At 41.2% G+C, this 27,754-nt stretch overlaps 1 protein-coding gene across 7 annotated transcripts in view; it reads right to left on the bottom strand.

Moving 5' to 3' along the window:
- TNRC6A (trinucleotide repeat containing adaptor 6A) overlaps positions 1 to 27,754 on the bottom strand; it is a 95,326-nt gene that overhangs the window by 14,407 nt on the left and 53,165 nt on the right. For 5 of the 7 annotated variants that reach the window (XR_009694432.1, XM_061153035.1, XM_061153033.1 and 2 more), the window contains 12 exons: positions 17,693 to 20,269; positions 16,274 to 16,450; positions 15,398 to 15,573; positions 14,249 to 14,281; positions 12,657 to 12,737; positions 12,266 to 12,317; positions 7,701 to 7,843; positions 6,857 to 6,994; positions 6,253 to 6,381; positions 5,722 to 5,799; positions 5,244 to 5,454; positions 2,196 to 2,327 (listed from right to left, as the gene is read on the bottom strand). Coding sequence is in view for 6 of the 7 variants with exons in the window: in XM_061153035.1 (XP_061009018.1) it covers positions 2,196 to 2,327; positions 5,244 to 5,454; positions 5,722 to 5,799; positions 6,253 to 6,381; positions 6,857 to 6,994; positions 7,701 to 7,843; positions 12,266 to 12,317; positions 12,657 to 12,737; positions 14,249 to 14,281; positions 15,398 to 15,573; positions 16,274 to 16,450; positions 17,693 to 20,269 (3,927 nt within the window). In the remaining variant the exon portion in view is untranslated. Of the gene's footprint in view, positions 1 to 2,195; positions 2,328 to 5,243; positions 5,455 to 5,721; positions 5,800 to 6,252; positions 6,382 to 6,856; positions 6,995 to 7,159; positions 7,307 to 7,700; positions 7,844 to 12,265; positions 12,318 to 12,656; positions 12,738 to 14,248; positions 14,282 to 15,397; positions 15,574 to 16,273; positions 16,451 to 17,692; positions 20,270 to 27,754 lie in introns of all 7 variants that reach the window. The other 2 variants (XM_061153039.1, XM_061153036.1) reach the window with 2 other exon arrangements.

Genomic DNA, 27,754 nt, shown 5'->3' with positions numbered 1-27,754 from the left:
TGTCTAAGCTAATTACTAAAAAATTTAAAAATTCACTGCTCACATTCCAGGTTTATGCAGAATTAAACAATAAAATGCATGGTAAAAAAATGATAAAAAGCAGATAAAAGTTTAAAAAAAGAGAAGATAAAGTACAAAATGTAAAGTTACTAACTGAATTGAATGAAAAACAATAATAGAAGATACCACCACCCACTACTTGCATGTCTCATGCCAGGCAATGAGACAGGAGCTTTATGTTATCTCATTCAACCCTCAGTAATTCCACAATGCTTCCTTTCCACTTCACAGATGCAAACACTATGCAAGAACTAGGATCAAATTCCAAGTGTGACTTCAAAACCTATGCTAAATGATGACATGCCATTTATACAGTGCATACTACACACCGGAATAGCATACCAAGCACTTGAGAATATGAAACATATTATACCTACAACAGCAGTGCAAGGAAGGAAATATTTCATTTTTACAAAGAAACTGAGGCTCAGACACGTCAAGTAGACATGGAAAAATTTATTTTAACCTGAGAAGACAGACAATCAAATGGCAGAAACACTTCTCTGGGTCTCCACAACCTATCTCTCCACCCATTCTCCTCCAGGTTTCTTTATTGCCACTGGCTCCAAGATTCTGTCCTTATTCCCTTTTGTGCTCCATCAGTCTGGGCAACCTCGTCCATGTCCACATCATCAACATTCTGATGAACACTGAATCTTATTCCAGCCCAGATTTTTCTTTTGAGTACTAGGCCTCTACGGGGCTTGTCCATGTTGAGGTATTTTCAAAATATTAACACCACCCTCGAAAATCAACCCATTATCTGCCCCAGCAGGCCTGTTTCGTTTCCTACATTTCCTCTACCAATAAACGCATTATCGTCTACTCATCCTTTCACCTAACAAAGGTTTCCCGAATGCTGCAATGCGCCCACTGGGACTAGGTAAGCAAAGCACAGACTCACTCCTCCCTGTGATGGAGACAGGCCCAGATGGATACTTACAGAAGACAGACATGCATAAGAGGTGCTATTCAAGCACAAAGCCTGGAGGAGGCTACTTGGGAACAACCCTTGAGCCCAGGGTGAGGTACAAGATTGGACTGAGGAAGGAGATAAACGGGAGGCGCATTAAAGATAATCATGCATTTGCAGAATGAGCGAAGTTAGTTACCCAGTCCTTTTGTCCTTAATTCTAATGCTCCCTTCAATGCACTCCCTCTTCTCATGTCTGTTTCCCACTTTCCCTCTGACTCCTTTGAGCCTTGGGCACCTTTAGGTGGCCACATGCTTCAGGTTTAGAGTGACTGTGCAGGCACAGAAGTTTTCCTTGACTGCTCCATGCCTACTACAGCAGCTGTACCCTGCTCCTCTTCTCTCGCTCAGGCTGCCAACCCCCGGACATGCCCGTGTGGCAGAACTCACCAGGCTATCCTGTCTCTGAGCTTTTCTCATGCCACCCATTTCATGTCGTTCTTTCTCCAGTCCTTTGGTAAACTCTCGAAGACTCGGCTCAGAGGAGCCCCTGTTTAAAGCCTTTGCAGACCCGCCACACCCATGGTTTGTTATTCCTTACTCACTTTTCCACTGATTTACATTCTTATACTGTTTCTCCTTTTATATGTATTAATTCTCAGAGCACCTGTCACAGCAAACTAAAGTTGTTCACACGTTTATTTTTGCTACCAAACAATGAGGGCCTTCAGAGCAAGTACTTTTCCTTGCACACTCAACTGTATGCACGTATGCACACGTGTATCTATGTCTGCCAGGCGACTGAGCACAGCTCTTGGAAAGCAGAAAATACTTCATTAGCATTTACTAAATGAATGGATAAGAAACTGCAGAAATCAAGTTTGTTTTTTTTAACGGTGGAAGTCTTTAATCCCTTATATCAGATTAAACTGAATAAATGTTAAGAGGAACATTAAAACAGTAAAATAAGAGCAAAAATCTAAATGACCATCTAAAGAGGGAATAAGTAAAAAAATAAATGTGCTCCGACCTTTTTCACAATAGCACAATGAAGGTCTTTCACTTTGTTTTAACTAAGATTCAATAACTAATAAAGCACTTTTCAATAATGAGGAAAGGTTCTTAAGAGAATTTAGCTATGAAAATATATATTTAAAAATGAGGTCTAAATTTGGTATTTGACAGTTTTTAAGAAGTCAGAATATAAGAACGCATCTTATACCATGTTTGCTGGAGTTTTGATCCAAAGATGTGTTCACAGAAATGCTGTCCACTGTAGTCCACTTCCTTAGTCTTGACTGTGGCTCTTTAATACTGCTCATATCCATATTTACATTCAAGTTTGAGTTCAAGCCTAAAAATAGATAACAATTTAAAAAAACCACTTTATAAAAATACAGCACATTCTCCTTCTGGTACCACAACTTTCATTTCCTAGAAAAACGTCTGCAGTTAATCTGATGTTTTCAATCCTGTCTAATGTTCCTTAATAAATATCCTGCAAATGTGGCGAAGCCAAGTGATTACAGACAAAGGCAAGGCAGGCAGGACAGACATTCTGGGCTCCTGGCCAAGGTCATGCAGAAACATCAGAAGAGCGAGCCTGCCTAGGGTACCAGAGAAAGCAACACACAGAAATTCTAGAGAGCTAGCTAATACTCAATAATACACATTTTTAAACCACAAAACTGTCAGTACTATACTTGCATTAACTGTGGAAAACTACTCCTATAATTTTGATTATTTTTAAATTCCCTGGCAAAATAAGAGAAAATTCTAAGGCAGTGAAGTATTTGTTTAGCTACTAAAATATATCTCTTTAGGAACTTCCCAAGAGTATCATGCATGAAGAATTACAAATGACCATGTTCAGTTGCTAACTTTTGCTTATAAACAACAATTTTCAACTGCCTGACCCACCAAAGGATACTGTTATTTAAAAGTAAAACTGTCCTGCTGTAAGGGCAGGACTGTACCTAAGGGCGAGACTCTTGTATCCCAAGGTGCAACTTACTTGACTTGCTAGTGACACATATCGGCCTTAGATATTCTCTTGGAACAAAGATGGAAATTTCTATCTTAGTCACTGACCATTAAGCCAGTGTTTCTTGAAGTGTGATCCTGGGCACCATCATCTACAGAATAATCTGAGATGCTTGTTAAAAATGAAAACTTTCCAATTCCCTGCTTCTACTGCAGGGTGCATAGGTTCGATCCCTAGTTTGGGAACTAAGATACCACAAGTCATGCAGTGAGACCAAAAAAAAAAAGATGATAAATGTTTTCTTTAGCTGAAGTATTATGCACAGGGTAAGAAATTAAAAGAATATAAACGGGCACACAATGAAAAATAAGTCAAGATGAGTTCTTAAAAAGTATGTGAGGTTCTATTACTTCTCTGCTTAAATCTTTCCAGTGCTGAAATCTACACTAACATTCTGCATGCCACCAAAAAAAAAAAAAAAAAAAAAAAAAAGGAAATAAATTTAAAAAAGAAAAATTTTCAGCAAGAGCCAGAACCTTTGTTTAATACATCCAAATGGTTCTTAATCTAAAGTTTCAAAATAAATGGTTTTTAGATACTGGGTCTAGTGGAGAGTCCATGTGATACCAGGTCAAACTTAAAACTTTAATAATATAAATTCGCTAGTATCACCCCTATTTGGAGAAAGTAATTAAACTTACTGCCCTCTGGACTCACCATTTAGACCCAGTAGTCGGAAAGCTTTTTAGATAAAGGTTTAGACAGTAAATATCTCAGACTCAGTGGGTCACACGGTTCGAGTGTCTTTATGCAACTCTGTTGTAGCACAAAAGCAGCTAGGAAATACATTAACAAAAGGGCATGGCTGTGTTCCAATAAAACTTTATTTACAAAATCAGGCAGCTAGACAAATTTGACCAATGGGCTGTAGTTTGCCAGTGCCTGATTTAGACAACCACACTGCTGCTCGCCTGGGTTAAAGCAGACTTCCTTAACCAGGAAAACGTCTCTTGCTCTACGGCCAGCCAGGATAGGAAATTGCTTATTTAGAAACTTATCTCCTCAGTGGCCCAATCTATATGCTCAGTATGTAATCACACAGTGAGAGTCACTTCCTTTCTAGTGAGACCAAAACCTCTCAATGTACACCTGGGTATTCTTTTATCACCATCCTGCTGTCTCTGGGAGGACATGGCTTCTATGATATTCACCTAACAGACAAAGGAATATAAAAAGACTGCTAATAACTCCTAAAACTCGAAGTTCCATCAGTGTCCTAGCTGAGTCCATAGTGAAACCAGGGAGAGCTGAGTCATGTATCAGGTCCAGCCAACAGGAATCGGGAGCAGGGACAACAGCAGGCCCAACCTCCGCCCACAGCCCAGAACATGCTAGTTAACTAAATGTCTTCAACAAAGTTGGGCTAGTAACCAAAGAAGCTGGTTTAGAAAAGAGAAAGAAAAAGGAAAACGAACAGGGTGTGAATGATCAAAGGTCAAAAGATACTCAAAGGCACAAGAAGAAAAGGGACCTAAGGAAGGAGAAGACATATAAACCTGAAATTCCCAGAGGGGATAAAAAACCTGGAGACATAATAAGAAAAGAGGGGTTGGGGGGAGCAAATGTAAATGCAATAAAAGCAATTCCTTCTCTCATACCTATTTTTATTGTAAACATTTAAACAATAGTTAAAATTTCAGATGTGACTGTTCCAAGTTATTTCTACAAAGCAGCAAAGCTCAAAATTTCTCTGGTGTGCTCTAATAATTTCAGTCCTCCCCTCCCCTTCCTATCCTATAATGAAGATACCTGAGTCTTAAAAAGAAATATATTTATGTTAACTCATTTCAAACGAGCATGCTGCTGTGCTGTGCTCAGGAGTATCTGACTCTCTGTGACCCCATGGACTGCAGCCCACCAGGCTCCTCCGTCCACGGGATTTCCCAGGCAAGAATACTGAGGTGGGCTGCCATTTCCTTCTCCAGGGGATCTTCCTGACCCAGGGACTGAACCACGTCTTCTGCATCTCCTGCACTGGCAGGCGGGTTCTTACCACTGCACCACCTGGGCATGGGCTTTGTGAAATATGTGATTTTCTTGAACAGAGACAGATGTTCCTGAAGTATGAAGAGAGACTAATGCTGGAAGAAGCGTGGCCACTCAGAGACGGAGCAGCTAAAGAACCCCGCGGTGCTCATGAGAGAACAAGTGGACAGGTCAGACAGCAGTATGTCAACTTGTGATCACCAAGCACCAGCCCAATGCTTTGGCCAAGGAGAAACCCACCTATAGGGAAGTTGCTGAAAGCATTTATTGGTGATGGCCCTTTTTGCAGCTCAGGTGTAGTGTGGGGCATGACATTTTCAAGGAAAGACTTCATGGCTGGCTGATGGAGTGACTGTTGCTGAGATGGCGGAGTTTGTTGCTTCACCAACAGGTTTGGATCAAGTTGACGAGATTGTTGCATCATCTGCTGCTGCACGCTAAGAGGTCGACCCTTAAAACAACAAAATGATTGGGAAAAGTTGTGGAGAGAAGTCTTTATGGATACCTTCGATCCCCCCTTCATTTTTGAATTCAGCTCCTTCTCATCAGGAAGGTGAAGAATCACTGTCCACCAGTTAGTAAGACCTCCAGGCAGACAGAAGACTTAATAATGTTTTCCATTATATTTTAATAAGGGCATTTCAACTGCCTTGTCACAATGACAATGGAATCGATCTAAGTTGAGTGTGAGCAAAGCAAGGGGAAGGATGGCACCTACCTGCTGGTCTTGCTGCTGCCGGTTCCCAGAAGGCACGCTTCTCTGACTCTGCGCCCTTTGCTGCTGCGCTAACAATCGCTGGGAGGAAAAGTGCAAACAGGTCGTCAGCATCACATCATCACAGACAGGCGTGCCACAGAGTGACTGTGGCAGAGGGGCCTACAAAGGCACGGCTCCATCTAGTTGATGCCAACACGCCCTGCCTCATCCCGTATCATCTCTCCTTTGGACTCTGGCCTCCAGCCATTCTGCTGAATTCAGTCCTTTGCTCAAGCTAAACTTCCACTTCATCAGGTAAATGTTTTCTGGTCCTCCTACTCCCACGGCCACCCCAGACGTGGCTGGGCTTGCTCACACCGCACTCTGCCCTTCCAGTTTACCATCTGCCTTCACTTAGAGACTAGAAGCTCCCTGAGGGCCACGACTGTGCTTGCTTTGTCTACTGACACTTCCTGCTCAGACTCTAGTGTGGAGTTTACAGTACACAATGAATGTACACTGAATAAGGCTGTTATATTCTATTCTACTTACCTGTAACTGGGAGATCTGAGAAAGCTGGTTTAGTTGGGATAGCTGGTTCAGCATGGCTACCTGTTGAGGGCCAAAGAGCGGATTCAGGCCACCGTTGTTTGGTGCATACTTCAGCAATGAAACTGGAACCTGAGGATCACAGTGGTAAGTTAACTATGTTGATAAAAGAAACTCAAGCTAACAAAACATACTATGTGTTTTAAAATATCAGCAGAGCAATTACACTTGTGGATTATTACGGTGGGTGCGGGGGGCGGGTTGTTCTTTCTGGCTTCATTAATCTATTGTTCCCATGTATTTTCATGGGTTAAGTAAAAAGTGGCAGTGATGAATCCTCGGTCAGTCAATTCATATTGCTACTGTCATTCTCCCCGCAAGGTACTTTATGGAAGAGAATGGTGGATTTGAGATTTAAATTTTCTTTAACTCATTTGCTGCACCCTACCCACAACGCTTTGTACTAATAACTCATTCAGAATTAGCTGCATCTCAAAGTGGCCAATAAATAATCCGACGACCAACCAGTCATCTCATTCAAATATAAATTTATTTGAGGTTCTACTCCAGGTAAACAGTAGAGAATATAGCGGAAAAGCTTCTTCACCTGAGGGGAGAGTAATGGAGGAGGCACTTGAGCACGGAGATTAGGCTGAGATGAGCTGAGAGGTTGTGCTGGAGGCTGCTGCATGCCCCGGGGTTGTGCTGCTGTGTTCCCAACACCGAACATACTGGGATTGCCATTCTACAAAAACAAACCACCACCACCAAATAACACTGGGATTCTTCAGGGACTAACATCTCATTACCACACACTGTAATACTGATTTAAACACAGCAACTACATGTAAGAGAGCTCTTATTACTTATACAAATCAACAGAGAGCCTGAAATACACATGTGGACTTACCTGTCTAACAGAATTCAAGTTTTGCATACCCAGCCCTGCTATGGAGCCCAGGGCCTGGTTAGGTAGTGCACTATTTGAAGGGGGAAGCTTCATGCTTTGACTGGACATAAACTGCATGTTTTGGGATTCATCTGCTACAATGCCATCCTGATTGGACAGACAGAAAGACGTGCAACACCAGCCAAGCAAACAAGTGGAAGGGAGAAATCATTGCAGCAACAGGAGAGAAGTCACATGACATTCCAGCATCAACAGGAAACAGGTAGAAAACAGAAGAGATCAGATTAGTGTTAATTCTAGAGCACACAAAAAGAACCAAACATATTTTACGGGATTAAGAGGAAAATATAAATACAATCCCTGTGATAAACTGAGACATAAAAGGACAATGAAGTCCAAGTCCAGTAATACTTGGAACTGGGTTATAACACTTCATATTACACTAAATGTTCTAAACTATTAATGAGAAATTATGCCATTAAGTGTATTGCTTTCTTGGCCACAGGGGTAAAACAAGACAGAAAACAGACAGACAACTTACCTTATCAAAATAAGGATTGCGTTCCATGGAAGACTCTTTGGAAATCTGAGGCCGAGAACCAGGGCCTTTCCCGACCGTTCGATTGTAATCACCAATATTTAGGCTATGTTTATCTATCTCCATTCGTTTGTCTTGTAACATTCCTAACAAATGCAGGAGATTATGTCATCAAGTAGGAAGACAATTAACCTAGTTGGTTTCAGATAAATTAACAACAGAAAGAGAAATACTCACTTCCAAACCAAAATGACTTCTGCCTTGACATGTGAAAAATGCACTAGCATTTAATAAATCTTACATTCCTCACAAGTTAGGTTTAGCAGACACTATCATTTTATTGAACCAAATAACTTGAAAACAGACTAGTAAACAGAAAGGTAAAACATCACTGGTCATCTCAACTCTGCTTAATTTTATAACAACAACATAGTTTCTAGTAACAAACAGAGATAGCACCACAATAAACCATCCAGTAGATGTCTACAACGTGCCAGGCACTGTTGTGAACATGCATTCTCATTTACTGCTTATAACTCTACTATCATCACCCCCATTCAGCAGATGGGAAAGCTCTTCCCTTCCCTAAGGGCTTGCTTTGCTCTCTTCACTGACTTCTCTGCAATAAATATGACCTCCTCTCATGGTATCCCAGCAAAAATCTGGGCTCAGAAAGAGCCAGCTCCCAGGCTACCATCCTAAACAAGTCTCTAACTTCACAACCTTCCATATTATGCCTGTCCTGAGTCTTCCTCTCTCCACAGCTGAGCCCACTTCTTTGTCTTTCTTTGATGTTGGGATGTGCTCAGTGTGTTCAAGGTTTCAGTCTTTCAACTCTCTTCAAACTGGCCTCCCTTAGGCTTGTTCACCATCACGGCGACCCTTAAATACCAAGTCTACCCTGACTCGACGCCTGTGCTCACCGGCACACCTTTAACTGCCGGCAGGCACGGTCACTTGGACGCCCCTTCGTCACTTCTACCTGGAGAAACCAAGGACGGTACTGCCCTTCGATCTTCATGGGGCTCAGAGGCGGTGTCTTTACTCTCCTAGTCACACACACTTGAGACCTTGGTTTTCAACTTGTGAAAATTGCAGTTCATTTCCTTGTTCCTTAGGCTCCATCCTCAAATCTCACCCACGATTTCTTTGCAACTGCTGTCCTTCTTTTGAGAGAACTGCTGTTGTAGCCAACACCGTGACACATCCACCTTTACAACCTCATTTTAGGTGAGTGGAAAGGAAAAATTTTTAACAAAGGGAAGTATTAGTTGCTCAGTCATGTCTGACTCTTGTGACCTCATGAACTGTATAGCCCACCAGGCTCCTCTATCCATGGGATTCTCCAGGCAAGAATAATGGAGTGGGTTGCCATGCCCTCCTCCACGGGGTCTTCCCGACCCAGGGATTGAACCCAGGGCTGCTGCATTGCAGGCAAATTCTTTACTGTCTGAGCCACCAAAAGGAAAGTATTCTTCAATAAGCACTTGCAACAAACTCTTCTCTGTTCTCTTTCCCTCTGTTAATTCACTGAAACATCCAAGATAGCCATTTTGAACTCTTTTCCTCACTTTTCAAATCTAATACAGGCAACTCTTCTCTCAAATCTCTCTCCAAGTTGTTCTTTCCTAAAAATCCACATTACTTCTGCCTATCTAATAAAATCTTTTAAAAAAAGGTAGTGTGATACATCCTCTCCCCAAACCATTCCTCCAACCATTCGGCATCACTTCAGAAACCACCTGAGCTCCAAATGTGGCAGCCTTCCCTTGACCAATCATATAAGAAGGCCCTTCAGTTCAGTTCAGTCACTCAGTCATGTCCGACTCTGCGACCCCATGAACCGTAGCACGCCAGGCCTCCCTGTCCATCACCAACTCCCAGAGTTTACCCAACCTCCTGCCCACTGAGTCAGTGATACCATCCAACCATTTCATCCTCTGTCGTCCCCTTCTCCTCCTGCCCTTAATCTTTCCCAGCATCAGGGTCTTTTCCAATGAGTCAGCTCTTCGAATCAGGTGGCCAAAGAATTGGAGTTTCAGCTTCAACATCAGTCCTTCCAATGAACACCCAGGACTGATTTCCTGGCCCTTAGCCCTTGGCTAAGTTACCAATGACACGCCTCCTAACCTCCAGGGTCAAATCCATTCTGTGACAATCCCTCTCCTCTTTTCAAATCTCTATTTTCATTTTGCTGTTGAAAAATTACCCCATTCTACTCAAACCTGTTCCACATTTCCTCAGATCTTTCCTTAAATGCCATTTTTGCCTTGGACTTTGTCTTTGGTCCATCACTCTAAGCCTCTAGTCAACCCCCCACTTTTTTTTAACTTTTAAATTTTCTGGCCACACCACGCAGCTTGCAGGACCTTAGTTCCCCAACCAGGGAACCCAGGCCCTTGGCCGTGAAAGCGCAGAGTCCTAACCGCTGGACCACCAGGGAATTCCCTCCACGACCTATATTTGAAGCTGTACTACCATTAATGTCTAATTAATTACACTTATTATCTCCAGCCCTACCTTTTATAAGCTCCACACCCAGATTTTTTTTATTTTTTACTCGTTACTGGATACCACCACATGGTTTTCATAGCAACTCTGAACTCAGTAATCTTGTCTATCCAAACTATTATATATTTCCTATCTCAAACAATGGCCAGTTATTGGTTTATTGTCTCCCAGCTCCAAATTCACCCTTGTTGACTGTTCTCTGAAACTGTATCCGGGCTCTACATTTTCTCCCTTTGCCAGCTGGCACTGAGGTTTTATCAGCAAGCAGCACTGCGGCGATGCCGCCGGCAGAAGTGTTGCCTACTTGCCCTTGGGGGCTTTGGCAGTGCTTCCAGCTTCTCCTGTGCCCTGCCCTCGCAGTTCAGGATGGTCAGCCTCACCCGAGGCCAGTTTCTCCCAGCATCCCCAAATACCTCCAAGCAGCTCTGCAGCCGAATGTCTATGGTGACAGAGCCCTCCATGAGAAGCTTGTCCCAGCACCCCAGAAGGGCAGACTGCCAGCAAGCTCCAACAGCACCGCATCCCAGCAAGAAGTCAGTCAGGCAGGAGGCAGAGCCTTGTCCTCACAGGGAGACACACACTCTGGATATGGATCCCCCGCCCTTACCATGCATGGTCTCAGAGGCCTTACCCATCGCTCCTCACAGCACTGTCTGATCAGAGAACTCATTCCATAGCAAAGAAAAGAGTAATAATGCGCTTAAGTGGTTTTACCACAGATATCATCCAGAAGTAGCTAGCCAAGCTGAAAGGTACAAGTGGTTACTGAAGACTCAGTTACAAAACAAGCTGACAGACAACATCCGAAAAGGATGCAGTAAGAATCAAAAGGTGAAAGTAGGAATGGTTTCTCTCACCATTTCACCTAATAAGCAACAATTCTGCTATTATCCATTGCTTATCTATCTGTTAGCTGTATAGGCCATTTTCTTCTTTCTCTTCCCTTTTTGCATTTTTAAGGTGCTGAAAGTTGACTTTTACAATTTAGTCTCTAGGTTACTTCTTATATTGGCTATTCATATATTCTTAGGAGGTCCTGTTATTTATCTCTTCCTAGCCAATCTCTCATCAATCTAACAGTGATTCTTTACATCTGTATTAAACTTTCCCTGTTCAAATTACTATATGGTCCCTCTCTCCCACCTGGACTCAGACTAAAACAGTAACACTACTACCTACAAAACCGTCCAGGCAAGAAGGCTGGGAATTATCTTTTAGCACACGCTCATGCTCATCCTCTGTAACAAATTGGTTCAAACCAGTTATCAACGTTGACTGATTCTGATTCCTATATCTCCACTGAATTAAGATTCTTCCCATCAACTGTCTTAGCTTAGAGCTATGAAAATTCTTACCAGCAACAGCAACAAAATCTCTAACTGGTTTTCTATGTTTAGTATCTTTTACTCTTCCTCCGCTGCCAATGTTTTCTGTCCCGAGACTTTCGCTCTATAGCCATGATTATTTTTCTAAAACATAAATCCAAATCATTTCATTTTCCTGCTTACAATTCTTTAATCCCTTATTTTCAGAATAAAGTTCAGACACCCAAGCGCCACATGATTTAGCACCTACCTAGTTTTCTAGTGAATCTACCTGAGTACAGCTTTTTACTATCACCACACTCCCACCACCACAGTCAATTTATATCTATTCTTCACCTACATGGAACTACCTGCCACTTCTCCAATATGGCTTCAGATGTTTCTGTCATTGTATCTGGGCCTTTGTAAAAAGTGTTCCCGAAATTAAGAAGACTGTGTCACCCAACCTGGATAACTTACTCCTGACAGGACTAAACCTGCAGTAACCAAAGACTAACGGCACCATTAGCTTAGTACCATTAGCTCAGTACAGTGATTGACACTCTAAAAGGCACACCAAATCGCATAATCCCCATAGTCTAATGTACGCCAGAAAGGACAGGAACACTGAAGCAGAAACCCACAGCTCCCTCTCCTGGTTGAGATCAATGCTCTTTCAGTTGGATTATGTCACAGGTAAGTCTCCCCATCAATGATGAATACGAAACTCAAGCTGATTTAATTTTTTCTTACCTCCAGAAAGGTCCATCTTATTGCTCTGTACATTTTCTTCTGGCGAGTCTCTCTGAAAAAGAAAAAAGTAGCTTGTTAGTTGATCTTAACTTGCAAATGAAAATAAAAGTGAAGCATTTTACTTTATTTCCTCATTTGTGAAATTTAAGTCACTCATAAAACCTCATTTTTCATTGCCTAACATGATAAAAAAATAATAAAAAAAGATATGTGATCAGTATTTTTAGCTATAACTATAAAAATAAAGAAGAACTCATGAAAATTTTATTCTAACCTCAGCATATTCATAACGACTCAGAGAACAATTAAAGAAAACAAAAAAAAAATGAAATTAGGCTAAGGTTATGAACCACCATTAAAAGGGGAAGAGGTTGCTAGAAAACATACTTACCGAAAAACTGATATTTGAAAACTGTTTAACAAATGGATTTATCCATGCTTCTTCTTGTTTGTTTCCACCTTTCATCATTCCCTTTGTAAAATAAAAGAGCAGAAAGATGCCATGGCCATCTCTATTTATCTGGGTATAGTGATGGATTAATTAAACTTCAAGACAATTCCCAACTCTCATTTTTAGCCAATAATTTCTCCTCCAATCAACTCTTCTCACAGAGTTGTTAATAATTAAAAATCAACTTATTTGATTTTCAACTTCCTTTGCTCCAGTCCTCTGGTATAGCTGTAATGCACAGAGAAATCTCTAAGGGCAAGCAGTCAGAAGGAAAAGACAGAAGCAAAGGGCCTTGATGACCTACAGAAAGTATACAGGTCCTCTGGATAATGAAGAACTGTTCCTCAGACAGTTTCCAAAGTACAAGTGGACTGTGTTCTAAAAAATTAATTATAATTTGGATTTGTAGTATTCTCACACCAAAGCAAAGTAAAAATAGTCACTAGACTCTCAGGTTAGTCCAAAGAAACCAATTAAAACCATAATTTAATTATGCTATGTGCACTGTACTGAAAAAACACCATATGTTTCCATACGAAAGAGTATTTTAAAATTCCAATTTATGTTGCCAAGAACACAATATCCCCAGCAGCAACTAAAGCTGGGATTCTTCCTACTTGGTGTTGGCTTTCCGTGGCTGGTTGGGGTATAAGGTACGGAAACTACTTGGAAATCTGAGCTGAGAGAACAAATGGTCCATGATTAGCGCTTGGTAGACAGGGAGGCTGGAAGCCATAGAGACCAAGGCCTCCCATAAACGATCACAACCACTCTCAGTTTGTTGCCATAATTTCCCTATCCCATTGCTACTACCTGTTCCTTCTGACTGTGGAACAGAACACAGCTTCGTAATTTCCCCTTGAAAGCAGGTCTCTGAAGCAAGCATCTAACCCTTTCCAAGGTTTCTGAAGTTGACTTTGATTCCTTTTCCTCTTTTACCCCACCCCATACTTAACTGGTTGCTAAGATCTGTCTCTTTAATCCCAAATGTCTCTCACATCAGTCCCTTCTACTAAATATTTATTTCTGCTTCCCAATTCAGGCCCATCCTTTCTAACCTGAATGCAGAAGCTTCCTAAATGAGATCACTAACTTTGGTCTTTCTTCCAATTTTAAAAACCAAACCGATGCCGCCTTTTATTCAATTAGATTGGCTCCACACATTATGCTAAATAAAGTTAAAATTATCTGGCATGGTACTGAAAACACTTTAAGTATCTGCCCCTAATCTAACTGTGGAGTAGACTGTCACCTCTTCCCCCCCACATTCTGTATTTCAGGCTACCACTTTTCCTGACACATCCCACTCCCAGGCATCTTTGAAACTCAAGCTAACACTTCTTACAGCACTCCTCACACGCCCATACGAAACCCTGAGCTCCTTGAAGTATGCTGTTATCCTAGTGTTTCTGAACCCCCAGCCCTAAGCACAGTACCTGGCACACAGCAGAGGCTAAATAAATATTTGCAGTTGCTTTCTAAAAGATTTTTACTAGTAGAAACAAAGGAGAAAGAGTAAAAAGGCTACACACCCTTTCCCTTCTCCTTTTTTTGCCACTCAGACCCTGTAAGGAAAGACAAAGTCACAAAACAGCATGGTCCAGTGGGAAGAACACAGGGTTTGGAACTGGAAGACCTAAACTTATATCCTTGCTCTGTCACTTACTAGTTATGCAACTTTGGGCAAGCCACCACCTTTTCTAGTTTCAAATTCCTTATCAGTATTCTATCTCAGAAGGTTATGAGGATCAAATGATTTATGCAAAATATGGGAAAATGATTCATAATCTATATGGTGAGGCAACAGGTAACTGCAGCCCAATGAAGAAAAGTCTTAAAAATGAAAATGGCAGGTCCTAGATTTAGAATCCCAGGCTCAAAAGGGAGGGACCCTGGCCATGAGCTACTGGTATCTGACTTCTAAGGTCCCTCAAAAAGAATTCATTCTCAAACAGGTTGGAAAAGATATATCAGAATCACCTGGGGGGACTAAGCACATATTTTGAAAATGGGCCCCAAGAAAATCTGACACTAGTCTTCTCAAACCTGGCTCTGCATCAGAAACATTTGGAGAGCTTGTTGAGAACAAGAAACTTGGTCCGATTTCCAAAACAACAGTAGGCCTACGGTATAGGAAATTATACTTTTAACAAATTCCTTACAATTCTGATGCAGACCCAGGTCTGGAATAAGATTTGTCCACATATAAAAGCAAAACCAAACTCTCTACTCATTCCTAGGGATTTCCGTCCCAGGACCTTACAGAGTGGAGAAGGGACGAAGATGGTGGACGAATAAGGAGCACAGTAACTAGAAGTTAGGGGCTCCAGGCAAGGAGGTGGAATGGGAGATGAACTGGCAGTGGGATGGGAGGCGTCAACATGGAGCTTTGCCCTTCTCTTCATCCTCCCCGCTGCAGCACCGTCCTGGGGTGAGGGGTTGTCCCAGGTAGCACTGGCAGAGAGGGAGGAGGAGAGAGATGCCCAGCTGTAGCAGTGGGGAGAAAGGACCTCCCTGGGGTCCTCGGTCTCTAGGTGGCTGCCCACAGGAAGCCCCACCTAAGTTGGGCACTGCCTGGACTATACTGACTGCCATACACGGGCAGGCAAGCAGACTATCTTCTGTGGGGAAGCTACCTTTGGAATTTGAAGTTTCAAGGGCTTTGCCCTTGAAATGTTTACCTTCGAAGACATTTTCTTTGTATATGGTGGCCAATTTAAAGATGAATTAAGCTCTTGAGATGAATTACTATTCCACATTCCAATCTCTACATCCTCTTCCTCTTCCCAGCCAGTGGGGCGATTTCCAGGCAGGGGCATATCATCACCACACCAGCCGTCTTGCATAGATTTTGGCCCTGATTGTGGATTTGTGACAAAAAGAAACATGTTATAGTTAAACAATTCTTTCTGGAGGATGAGCACTCATTAATAGGGCAGAGCTGGGGGACAACCTAAAAACCCTCTTTTATTTCCCTTCCCAGGTTTGCATGGCAAAAGTGTATGTTATATACATAACTAAAAGCTAAATAAGAATTTATTTTTAGTAAAATTTTCAATAAAACACTTTTCATGCTTTTACAAATCAAAGGGTTCCTAAACATGGGACATTGGTGGCATTCATGTTAGTATTTGCTTAGGGCCATGAGGATGCACGGAATTTTAAAAAATTCATCTTAATACATATTTTTAAGGAGAATGGCTCAAAAGTACAGCATGCAGGTCAGAAGCAGAAAGTATCTCATCACTACTCGGTCTTCGGAATCCCTACAAGAATAGTAACAGTGTCTGTTTGAATATGAAGGGTCCTTCCTGAACTCTGTTCATTTTCTGTGTAGTATTTAGGGACCTGTCTGGTGCCTGAGCCAGACGGCTTGGATATGTGTTCCCATGACTATCATACTCAGTCTCTTGTGCTGGATAGCATGAAAGTTGCTTGACAATTACGATACTATGTGGATACATTATCAACGCCATAAACGTTAACCAATTACTTAATTACAGACAATGAGATCACCACTGCTACCAAATGGAAACCAGGAATTATCAGTAACTTACCAGATTTGCTTAATGTTTGTGGACCAACAGAGCTGGAACCCCACGTGGATGTGCTGGATGCCGCAGCAATGGGTTCGCCCCAGCTAGGCCCACTGTCTACGGGTTTACCCCAGGCTGAAGTACCATTATCCACAGTTGTGGCAGGAGTTGAAGTCTCCCCCCAGGGCTCACCCCAGCCTTTAGAAAGTGTGGGAAAAGAAGTCATCAGCAGGTTGAAGGGGTAATAAGGAATACTTAGGGAACAAAAGAAGACCTTCACATTTGTGTATTAAATAATGATGCTGTGATGGGCAAAAAGGACGGCCTCTGTTTTATGTAAAGAAGACAAATAATTTTCCATTATTATAATCTAACTATAATTTTTTTTCACCTCTTCTTTCAGAATTGCCCTCGAGGTACACAGCAGATTCTATTGAATAATCTTAATTATGGCAAGTCATCCTCCTTTGAGGATGAATTTAATTCCTAGAAAAGCCAAGTCATTCTGAGTCAAACCTAGTGAAGTAGAGCAGATGATCAAGCTGGGTAACAGTATGTGTATAGAACTTTTACTGTAAGTACAACCTTTCAACATCACTGTTCTGGAAAGTGTAATTTAATATAAGACTAACGACAGGTGGGCATCCTACTTGTATATGCTGGACAATGCTTCTTAGAATTTATTAGGCTGTCCAAAGTCAACCATAATCAACAAAGGCAAAGCCAAGCTATATATACATTGTTTTAAAAGAACCACAATAGCCTTCCCCTTAGATACATACACATTTCTTGTAAGAATTAAATCTAAGTTAATAATACTCAGAAAAAAAGAATTAGGCGCTGAAACGTTAGTTCAGGAAAACACTTCTGTCTCTACATCCAACGGGATTATTATTCAATGAAACCTCCATTAAAGAGACAGCACATCTCAATGACAACTAATGAAAAATGTCACTGTCACACACACACACGCGGTATTCAACATGCCTACTTAAATAAACCCCATCTACAACCAGTTACAGTATCTAGATTTTTAGAGGACTGTACTTTTAGATACTTGTTCTATTTCTGGGGATAGTCAAATAATAAAACCAAAATGTAACGGCTCAACTCAGAAGAACTGAGATGAGGAAAGTGTACAGTATCCCACTTGACATCCCCTTTCCAATTCTGCTTTCTATAACTTTCCGGACAGAGAACGGAGTACGTGGGATTCACGGCCAATACTACCAAAGGCAGAGCCGTTTCCTGACAGTAACACCTTCCCCATAATCTTCTTCCCTACAAACTTCTCCTGGATTAATGAGTTTAAAACAAAAAAAAAAAAGAAAGAAAAAAAAGGTTTGTGTGCACATCCAAAAACAGTAAATTTGAAACAAGGCTCCTGCTACTGTGAAGTACTATGAAAAACAATCAAGACTCCAGAAAAAGAGAACTTACCGGAGCCACTGCTTGCCTCTTTGTTTGAGATGGCACCTGCAGACGGTAGCAACTGGTGTACCTGTGCTTGCTGGTCTGAGCGGCTGCTGCCATTTGGGACATTTTTGTTCCACATGTTCACATTTTTGTAGTTGTATTTGCTGGGATCTCCCCAAGCTGAAGTCCCGTCGTCAATCTCCATTTTGCGACGTATGGATTCTGGGGATGGCTCCTCCCAGCCCGTGGGTTCTTCCTCTTTCGCTGGGGCTGGCATAGGTCCTCCCAGCCAGCCTGTACCAGGAGGTTTGCCTGTTGCTGGCGGGATGCCCCAAGATCCGACAATGTCTTGTTGCTTGTTCCAGTCTGGAGAACTGACTGGCTTTGATGAATCTCCCCAACCTAGAGACTGATTAGACTTTGGAGGGTCTCCCCATCCCTGGGAAGGATTCGGTTTAGAAGATTCGTCCCAGCCTGATGAATTATTTGGATTAATGTTATTTCCCCATGTAAAAGAACTAGTTTTACCGAGTTCGTTCCAACCAGAAACAGACCTATCACTGTCACTACCTCCTGAGCTAGACTTCTTGTTAGCCTCACCCCAATGGTTACTCCTTGAAGTTTCTCCCCAGTTATCACTGGCAGAGACGGACCACCCTTGGTTTGACTTTTGCCCATCACCCCATCCCTGTTTGTTCTTTTGCGAATCATTCCATGCGGACTTCTCTTCTTTGCAGTTCCCCCACTGATTGCTCTTGACCATTCCTGTAGCAGCAGAGTCATCTTCCCATCCCCCCTGGCAGCTTGAGCCTTTGGAATCTCCCCACCTCAGAGCAGGTTTGGGATCTCCCCACCCCGATACAGATGAGGTATCATTACTACTAGGGCTAGTCTTATCTACACATGCCCCTGAGTTAAAAGTCTGTGTTGCAGAGCTTCCCCAGGCCTCTGTCCCATTGTCAGTCTTTCTCTCCCCTCTAGGTGATGTTTCGGTATCCCAGGCAGTATTCTGCTTAATAGGAGTCTGTCCCCAACCAGAGTTGGACAGGACACGTGGATCTAAGTCCGTTCTGTTCACTATGCTTTGGAGTAACGTGTGCTGATCCATCTTCCTTCTGTCTCTACTCTGATTCTCCCCAGTCCCTTTCTCCTCGAGGCGTCCAGTGCTTTCTGTGCTACCTTCACTCTCCACTGCACCTCCCGTTTTGGCCCACACACTGTTTTGCTCATTTGTCTGAGATGTGGCAGAACCCTGATCCTCTTCCTCAGTAGATTTCCATCCGTTTGTAAACTTCTTACCGTTGCCGTTTGCACTGTCATTGGAATGCTGATTGCTAGGCAGTTTGTTCCATTCCACGCTGGGTATATTAGTGCCAGTGTTTTGTGCAGGAGTTCCCCATCCTCTTCGACTTCCTCCAGAATTTGCACCATTTCCCCAGGATGCACTCTGGGAATTCACTGCTCCAGACTCCCACACGCCTCCTCCTTTATTTGTGTTAACTTGAAAGTTAGTGCCCACAGGCCCGTTTATGCCAGGCTGCATTAGAGTTGCGTTCACAGTGTCACCATTAGCTTGGCCATTAGGGCTTGAACATTTGTCTCCAGAGTAATTAGAACCATAGGCACCCCATGTAGTACCGTAAGAGCCTCCACTTTTTGACTCTCCATTGCTAAGGTGAGAAAGGGAAGTGCCGTTTACAACCGAGGGAGCCTGTATCTGAGGATGATTCATTGTGCTCACACGCCAGGCCCCTGTATTACTAGGCAGTTCATTATTCTGTACTGAACCGGAGTTTGGTAAACTAGAGGTCATAAAGTTAGTAGTGTTATTTGGTCCAGTCATTTCAGTGGTAATATTTTGAGGTTGACCACTGAATGAAACCTTCTGTGTACCACTTACTTCAGATTCACAAGTTTCCTGAAGGCTTCCCCAGGTACCATGGGTGGAAGCACCACCCACTTTAGAGTTAATACTCTGATTGTTAGGCATCTGGCCTAAGGTACTGCACTGAATATTGATGCCAGAACTACCGCTCCCTACAGGCCCTTTTAGGGCAAGTCCGCTGTTCTCTAATACTGGCCAGGCACCATGGTTGCTAGCTGAATTCAAAGTGCTTGGATTTAACCCTCCATTTGATGAAGAACTTACAGTGCCCCAAGCATTCATTCTATTGTTGCTACTTTCTGATTTGCTTTCAGGAGCATCCACAGACACCTGACATGTGCTTATTATGGCTCCGTGGGAAAAACCCCACGGCCCAGTACTGCTTCCATGGCCCACATTATTGCTGCTGCTACCAACCACAAACTTGTTTTGGGATCCAAGTCCAGTGCTGTTCCGAAGGCCATCGTTTTCACCGCCTGCGCTCCCTGAAGCCATGATAGTGATGTGTCGCTCTGATTCAGAACTGGAGGCAGAATCAGCATCCATACATTCTGAAACCAACTCTGGTTCACTGCCAGGGACTGAAGGCCATGCTTCTTTTTCAGGGGAGTCGTTCACAACAGCATTCTTACAGTTTGTACTAGAGTCACTTGTAGAAGACACAAGTCCCCGCTCTGAATTTTCATAATGGGATCCTGAAGTATTGTGGTTTATATCTAGAATAAAGAAGAAACACAAAAATGTATCAAGTGTTTGAAAAAAAGATGGATACATTATAAATGTGTATAGCTCCTCAACAAAATATAACACTTGGCAATGTAATTACAAGGGCACTGGTTATATGCCAGCCACCAACTTTCCATATTCAATAATTAATTCCACCTAGGCAGGGAATTTTGCTGCTTTGTTCATTTATGTTATTCCAAGAGCATACAGCAGTACCTGGAACATAATAGCTCCTCAATATATATGTGAATGAATGAATGAACATATCAGCAAATAAAGAATTTGGAGTCAGGAAGGACAAGGTAGATATGATTTATTAGGATGATGGAGCAACCTAGGCTTGGGAGGCCCAACCTCAGGAAGGAAGGCGCTGGGATGCAAATGGGAAATGACAAGTGGACAGGCCAAACTTGGTGAAATGTACAAGAAATATATTAGGAATCCTTTTCTATCCACATGTTTTTAGAATAGCTATTTCACACAACTGTTTTGGGTACTATAACAAGTTTATAAGAATTATAAAGACTTTTCCTTTATATTTGCATTTCATTAGTGTTCAAATTCAATCTGAAAAATACAGCACACAAGTAGAAATACTGCCTTCATAAAAATGTGTTCAGAGCCATGTTTATTAGAAGACAACAGAAAACGGTTGATACGCTAAAGAACAAAGTTACGATTAAAAATTCAACTGCTGACATCGAAGACATTAACGACTAGTCATATAATCCTATAAACTTAAGACTTACTGCTATGTATTATCATCTAGTTATTTTACTGCTTATAATATTTTCCCAAATGCATCACTCTCATTCAGTTTAAAAATCTGGTTAAGTTAGAAATCTTCAGAGATAAGATGTGGGCATTTAAGACTGTCCTCAGGGGGTTGTTCATATTGTAGTTCTTTACTACAATAGTTATCAGAATCATATTTAGTGTTTTTAAGTAATACATATGCTTAAGTCATGTCCCAGACACTAGGTGCTATAAGCCCAGAAAGTAAAATATCACTCATTGTGATGATATAGTGAAGTGAAAGTCACTCAATCATGTCTGACTCTTTGCAACCCCATGGACTGTAACCTTGCCAGGCTCCTTTGTCCACGGACTTCTCCAGGCCAAAATACTGGAGTGGGTAGTCGTTCCCTTCTCCCAACCCAGGGGACAAATCCAGGCCTTTCACATTGCAGGTGGATTCTTTACTGTCTGAGGACCCGGGAAAGCCCACTAGGGTATTGCTGATATGGAAAATCAGATTCAACATGCATCATTATTCTCAAAGCACAATTGCTAAGCAGCAAAAGGTGAAGAGTTAGAAAGAGTAGCAAAAAAAAAAAAAAAAAGGTGTGTGGGGGGGGACTAAACAGAGACCAAAAATGTATGCATAACTCATCAAACATATATTTTTTCTCAGAAGTTCTCTAAGTGCTTCTGACTTCCACTAATTAAAAATTACTTGGCAGTTCGAAGCTTCCAAGGAAAGCTTTTCATCTTTCAGTGCCCATGAGGAGGATTTTTCTCAGGAAATAAAACACACAAAAACATCAGTCTCACTAACAGACCAGTGCTTGCACTGCGGGCGATATCATTCAGCACGCTGGAGCACATGCTTTATGTGGAATGCTGTCACTGAATTCTTGAAACAACCCTAGAGTAGGCATTACCTTCACTTTACAGATGAAGAAATGGAGGCTCAAGGGCTGTAGAAAATAAGGTGAGAAAATCAGAATTCATCCTAAAGTAAAAAAGTGGGGTGGCTCAGAACATATCTGGAACTCTAGAGACACCCAGACTGAAGTCTGGACTCTGTGTAGTAGCTGCATGACCAAACTAGTAAGATGGGAATACACACAGTACATACGGACTTCTTTACTTGTTGTTAGTTAACCTAGTTTGATACGTAAAGTATGCAGCTCACTGCTGACTTCAAAGAAGTGCTCTATGAAGGGCAGTTTGGTGCAGTGATGCGAGGCACAACTCTCGAAGCCAGCCTGCTTGGGTTTAAAAGTCGCTCTGTTATTTACCAGCTGTGTGACTACCAGTAAGACCCTCAAAACTTCCTGTGCCTTGGATTCTTCATCTATAAAGTGGGAACAGTAACAGTAGCTACCTCACACAGTTGTAAGGATTAAATGATGGCTAATTAAAACTGCTCTGAACTGTATCTGATTCAGATACAAATGAGGGCCATTATTTTTTTCACTGATTAATGTGTATCAATGATTATCATAAATTTTCAGTCCTATCTCCAAAGTTCTTCATTCCACCATACCTCTCTCATAAAGAGCAAAATTAGAAACCATACAACAACGTGCTTACTTTAAATCTCTACTTAGATATCTCAAAAAGATTGTTAACTCCACAGGGGCCTCCTCTCAAAGGAAAAAAACAAGCCTGCTTCTTTTCCAGTTTTCTTCATCTTGGTAAGTTTCCTAAAACCTAAGATCTATCCTTGATTCTTTCCTGTGGACAGCTAATACTGAACATCAGCAAGTCCCAAACCTTCCACTTTTCTCCAAACCTAAAACAAGCAAGCCATGGTCTGTAATAAAAGTATTCTGATCTAAGTATTTGCGTGTGTGCGCATTCGTGCGTGTGTCTTGCCACTTCCCATTCAACAGGAATTAGAAAACAAGACTGAGAAAGACAGACAAAACTACCCAAGTTGAAAACAAAGGAATGGACCTGGGATTTAATACTGAAACATAATCAGCATTCCCCTAACAACAGGGAAAAGACAGCAATCTGTCATCAATACAACTACTCAACTTTGTGCTAGAAGCACAAACTGATGAAATATGACCCCCAAATGAGGTCAAGATAGTAGAAAAGAAACAAAAAGGGTTAACATGTAAAAAGCCAGTTTTCCTATGCACCAAGAATAATCAACAAGAAAATGGGATGGAAAAGGATCCTAATTATAGAAACCACAAAAAGTATTAAGGAAGCTTTAAAATAAAGTTAACAAAAATATTCGATTAAATTTTATTGCAGGTCATAGCAGATAACCTGATTAAGTATAAACTCACTCCTCAATAGGAAGATATAACAATGTTCCTTCTGAGTTTAATTTAATTATAAAAAACTACTAACAAGAGTCCGTAATTTGATTAGAGATATAAAAATTTTTAAACTCACATAAGACAAATAAGCGGATTTAAAAACTTTTATCATGCACTAGTTAAACAGCACTGTCCTATCCAGAGTATGTAAGAACAGAAAAATTAATCCAGAAATGGACCCAAGTATATTATCTAGGTTATATGCCAAAGGTTAGCATTTTAAATCACCTAAAGAAAAGGAATATTCAATACTTTTAAAGATTTCTTAAATGAGATGACCTATCAAAAGTAAATCCAAATGATTCAAGTGTTAAAGATGGAACCATGAATTTGTGAATGAGAATTCTGTATACATAAAAGCAAAGAAACCATTAAAAAGAAAAACAAACTTGGTTACTTACAAGAAAGGTAAGGTAAGGTTGTTTTCCTTTTTTTTTAATGTCTGAATACATCAAAAGCAAAACATCCCAGAAAACAGCAGAATACACTTTGCAAACCAATTCTATTATCTTTAATGGTAGTGAAACTTTCTCACAATCTGGCCATAACCTAGTTTGGAGGGGGGTTATGGTCCACACCTGCCTTTTGCTGTGTATGCCCATGTATTTTAGGAAAGTAAGAGATGCCATCAGTAATTATTAGCTAAAACTCCATTTTTAATCTGGAACATAACTTGATACTTTCCCAAAAACACAAATTAAGAGGCGACCTCAAAAAACTGCATTTACCAACCGTAGGTCACAAAGACCACTTTTTGTTATGAAAAACACTTCAGCTTAGATAGAAAAATCTGAGTGTGTGTGGGGCGAGGGGATGGGGGGTCGGGGGTGGTAAGGGGGAGTGGGGTGGACAGACATTAGCCTGACTACAGTTATAAAAAATGCAGGACTCCTCAGCGATCACAACTAAAACATTTCAGAGTCAGAGACTACTTCAGAATTGAAAGAAGTCAAATAATACACTTCCCTCACACACAAGGAGGCCAGAATCCATCATTACAAATGATCTGGAAGATAAACACGCAGCAACATTAGTAAGCAGAAGATGACAGTCACGCGTCCCCAGGAAATTGTGAGGAACAGTGAGACTGTAAACCCCTGTACTGGTGGGAGCAAAGTGGACGGTTCAATTTCACAGTGTAACGCAAATACAAAATTTAAACCAAGATTTGGAAGGCTGCATTTAACTGAGAAAAAAACATGTGAAATCTAAAATCAGCACCCTACTCTCATACAAAATTATGATAGGAAGACTGAGGGCAGCTCTAGTACTATACCTCAAAAAGAATATTAAAAAAAAAAAAGGATATGCAGAACCTAGAAAAATAGTATAGATGAACTTAACTTGCAAAACAGACTTAGAGAACAAACATATGGATACAAAGGGGGAAGGGAGGCCTGGGATTGGCATATGTATATTACACGTATGAAATAGATAACTAATGCTCTGTGGTGACCTAAATGGGAAGGAAATGCAAGGAAGAGGGGATATATAAGTATACATGCGGCTGATTCACTTTGCTGTGCAGCAGAAGCTAACACATTGTAAACCAACAATATTCCAATTTTTTTAAAAGGGGGGTGGGGTGGGAGGGAATTTCAGGCAGTCCAGTGGTTAGGACTCTGCTTTCTCACTACCAAGGGTCCAAGTTCAATCCCTGGTTGGGGAATTGAGATCCCGCAAGCCAGGAGGCATGGCCAAAAGGCAAAAAAAAAAAAGAATATAGCAGTGTATTACATAGCACCTATTCAGAAAGAAGATACATGGGGTAAAGCAAAGACTGGTGAGAATTCAAGGGAACTGCATAATTCATTCATGAAGAATTTAGATCCAGGAAAATTCATACATTTTTCTAAGTTAAATATGTATCATGTAACAAATGAAATAGCCAAACATATGCTTTCTGCCTTAAAGACTTTCAATCTCACCAGAAAGAAAGGCCTTACAGCATTTCCAGGAAGTATGAAATGTTATCATTTGGAATATGAGAGAACTTTAGAGGCACAATTTCAAATAGCACTTGAGTGAGAAAGTGAAAAATGTTTTCCTTAGTTATTCTAATCTCTAGTCCAGGGGCTGGCAAAGGTTTTCTGCGAAGGTCCAATTAACAAATTACTTTAGGTTCTGCCAGCCAGATAGTCTCTGTGGTGATTGCTCTACTGCAGTAGCTGGAAAGCAGCCATAGGTAACATGTAAATGAATAGGTGTAGCAGCCTCCCATAAAAACAGCCTGAGAGCCTAGGTTAAAGATGGTTAAAGACAAAAGCAGTACCACAACCAGATGCAATGCAGGGATTTTGACTGGTTTCTGGTCTGAGAGATGGGGTGAGGATGGTGGGACACAGCTACAGAAGACACTCCCAGGGCTGTTGCTCTAGACTAGAGGCTGCGTGTCTGAACTGAGTCAGTGGTGGGAGCAGTGCAGAGGAGGGAGCAAAGCCAAGAGCTGTTCTGGACTTAAAGCCATCTGGGCATAGTAAACCAGTGGCCTGTGAGACATGAAGAAGAGGGAGAGTGAAGCATGATTCTAAGATTTCTAGACGAGTGAGTGGATGAATGGGGGTGCCAACCTTTCGAGCAATGGGATCCAGAATGAAAAACCAGTATGTGGCAGGATAATTGAGTTCAATTTTGAACATGTTGAGTCTGAAGGGCCCAACATCAGCTGAAGACATCCAGAAGACATGAAACCTAAAACTGGGGAGAGAGATGAAACAAAGCCATGGGAGGGAATAAAGTCTGCAAACTGGTCAAAGGAAAATGAAAGAATGAAAGGGCTTTAAAAAGGAGAACGTGGTCAATGATTCAAAAAAAAAAAATGTAAATATCTATTAACATAAAAATGGGTAAGTCTGGTTTTTTGGAGGCTTTTTGGTAAGTCTGCTTTTTAAACCACAATTAAAAATAAAAAAGTCTGGATTTGGCATTCAGATCAGTGACCTTAGCAAGAGCTATTTTAATCAAGTGAGCAGAAGCCAGATGACAGAGGACTGAAGCAATGTATTAGAGAGTCCAAGTATAGATTATTTTTTTAAGAACTCTAAAAGAAAGTAGAGAGAAATTCTACAATAATCCCAAGAGAATGGGAGTTTAAAGGAATTTCTTTTAAACATTATAAAGACTTAAATATGTTTACAGACCATGGGACACGCTTAGAGCAAGAAGTCACAGGACAGCAAGGATGTACATTTACTGCACTAAAAAAAGACAGTTGAGCACAGGTAGATGGACAGTATTTTAACCTTTAAACATTTCTGGCAGCTTTAATATTAACAGTTTTTCATTAAAACAGCCCCAATTTTTAGTAATTCACCATTATACTTCACATTTCTTTAAGTTTCTTAAAAAGTAAGAAAGAAAGAAACACAGGAAAATCTATAGCATTAATACAAAAACACATACCCCTCACCTTAGGAAATATACTACTAACATAATAGAAAACCCCTGTGTACTTTCTCTTGATTATATCTCATTTCTCCCACAGTAGGTAACTGAGCAGTAACCAAACAAAATGTTATATTTGAATTCATTCATATGCAAGGCATAACGTTGTTTTGAAAGCTTTATATTTTATATAAATGGCATGTATGTGTGCTAAGCTGCATCTCACTATAAACTAAAACACATTCTTGGTACCATCTGCAAAATTCTGAATACAAACTACATATCACAGGATCCTGCTGAAAATATCCCTCTTTTGCTTAAGGGTGACTGTGGTGTCACAGTTGTATAGAAGACTACCCTATTCTTTAAAAAACTGTCTGGAGAAGTAATAAAGGTGAAGTGCAGTGAAACTTAAGGCACATGTGTGCATGTGTATGTACATATAATGTACTAACAACAGCTGGATTTGAGTGGAGGGTACACAGGTGTTTATTGATATATTTAATTCTTCTGAATGTGTCATGTCAGCTGATGATAAAATGCGACCTGGAACTCTGGCCCACAAGAACAACACTGCCACCAGCCCTGGTAAAGCACATTAGTCCCCCCAGATTCAAGGGTTACTTGGGGAGTGGTAGGGTCTTACACCTTAAGGCTTTAAGAAATCACCGCGAGAGTGACGATTGAAACCATCACTAAGTGTGCGTGGCCCAGCCACAAACTGGCAACTCCACCTCCACCAGCGCAGGGCTCAAAAGAAACTTAAAATTAATACATTGACCACAGTTCCTGTGACTTCTTTTCATCCTTCACTCTACTTACCTGTAAGCCTATGAAGGATTTAGTTGTGTGACCTCTAATTTAGACTAGGCACTAGCCCTCCTCTTCACTGCAGTGAATAAATGAGAAATGCATTCCGTGAAGCCAAGGCAAGTGTATCCAGCACTCCTCATCTTTACTATGTAAACTTTTAGGTAAATTTCTGTGTGCTACTGTATGTATCAATTTAGATGTCAAATCTACTCCATC

The sequence above is a fragment of the Dama dama genome, chromosome 10 (assembly GCF_033118175.1).
Source record: "Dama dama isolate Ldn47 chromosome 10, ASM3311817v1, whole genome shotgun sequence".
NCBI lineage: Eukaryota > Metazoa > Chordata > Mammalia > Artiodactyla > Cervidae > Dama > Dama dama.
This window is presented reverse-complemented; position numbering and strand designations above follow the sequence as displayed.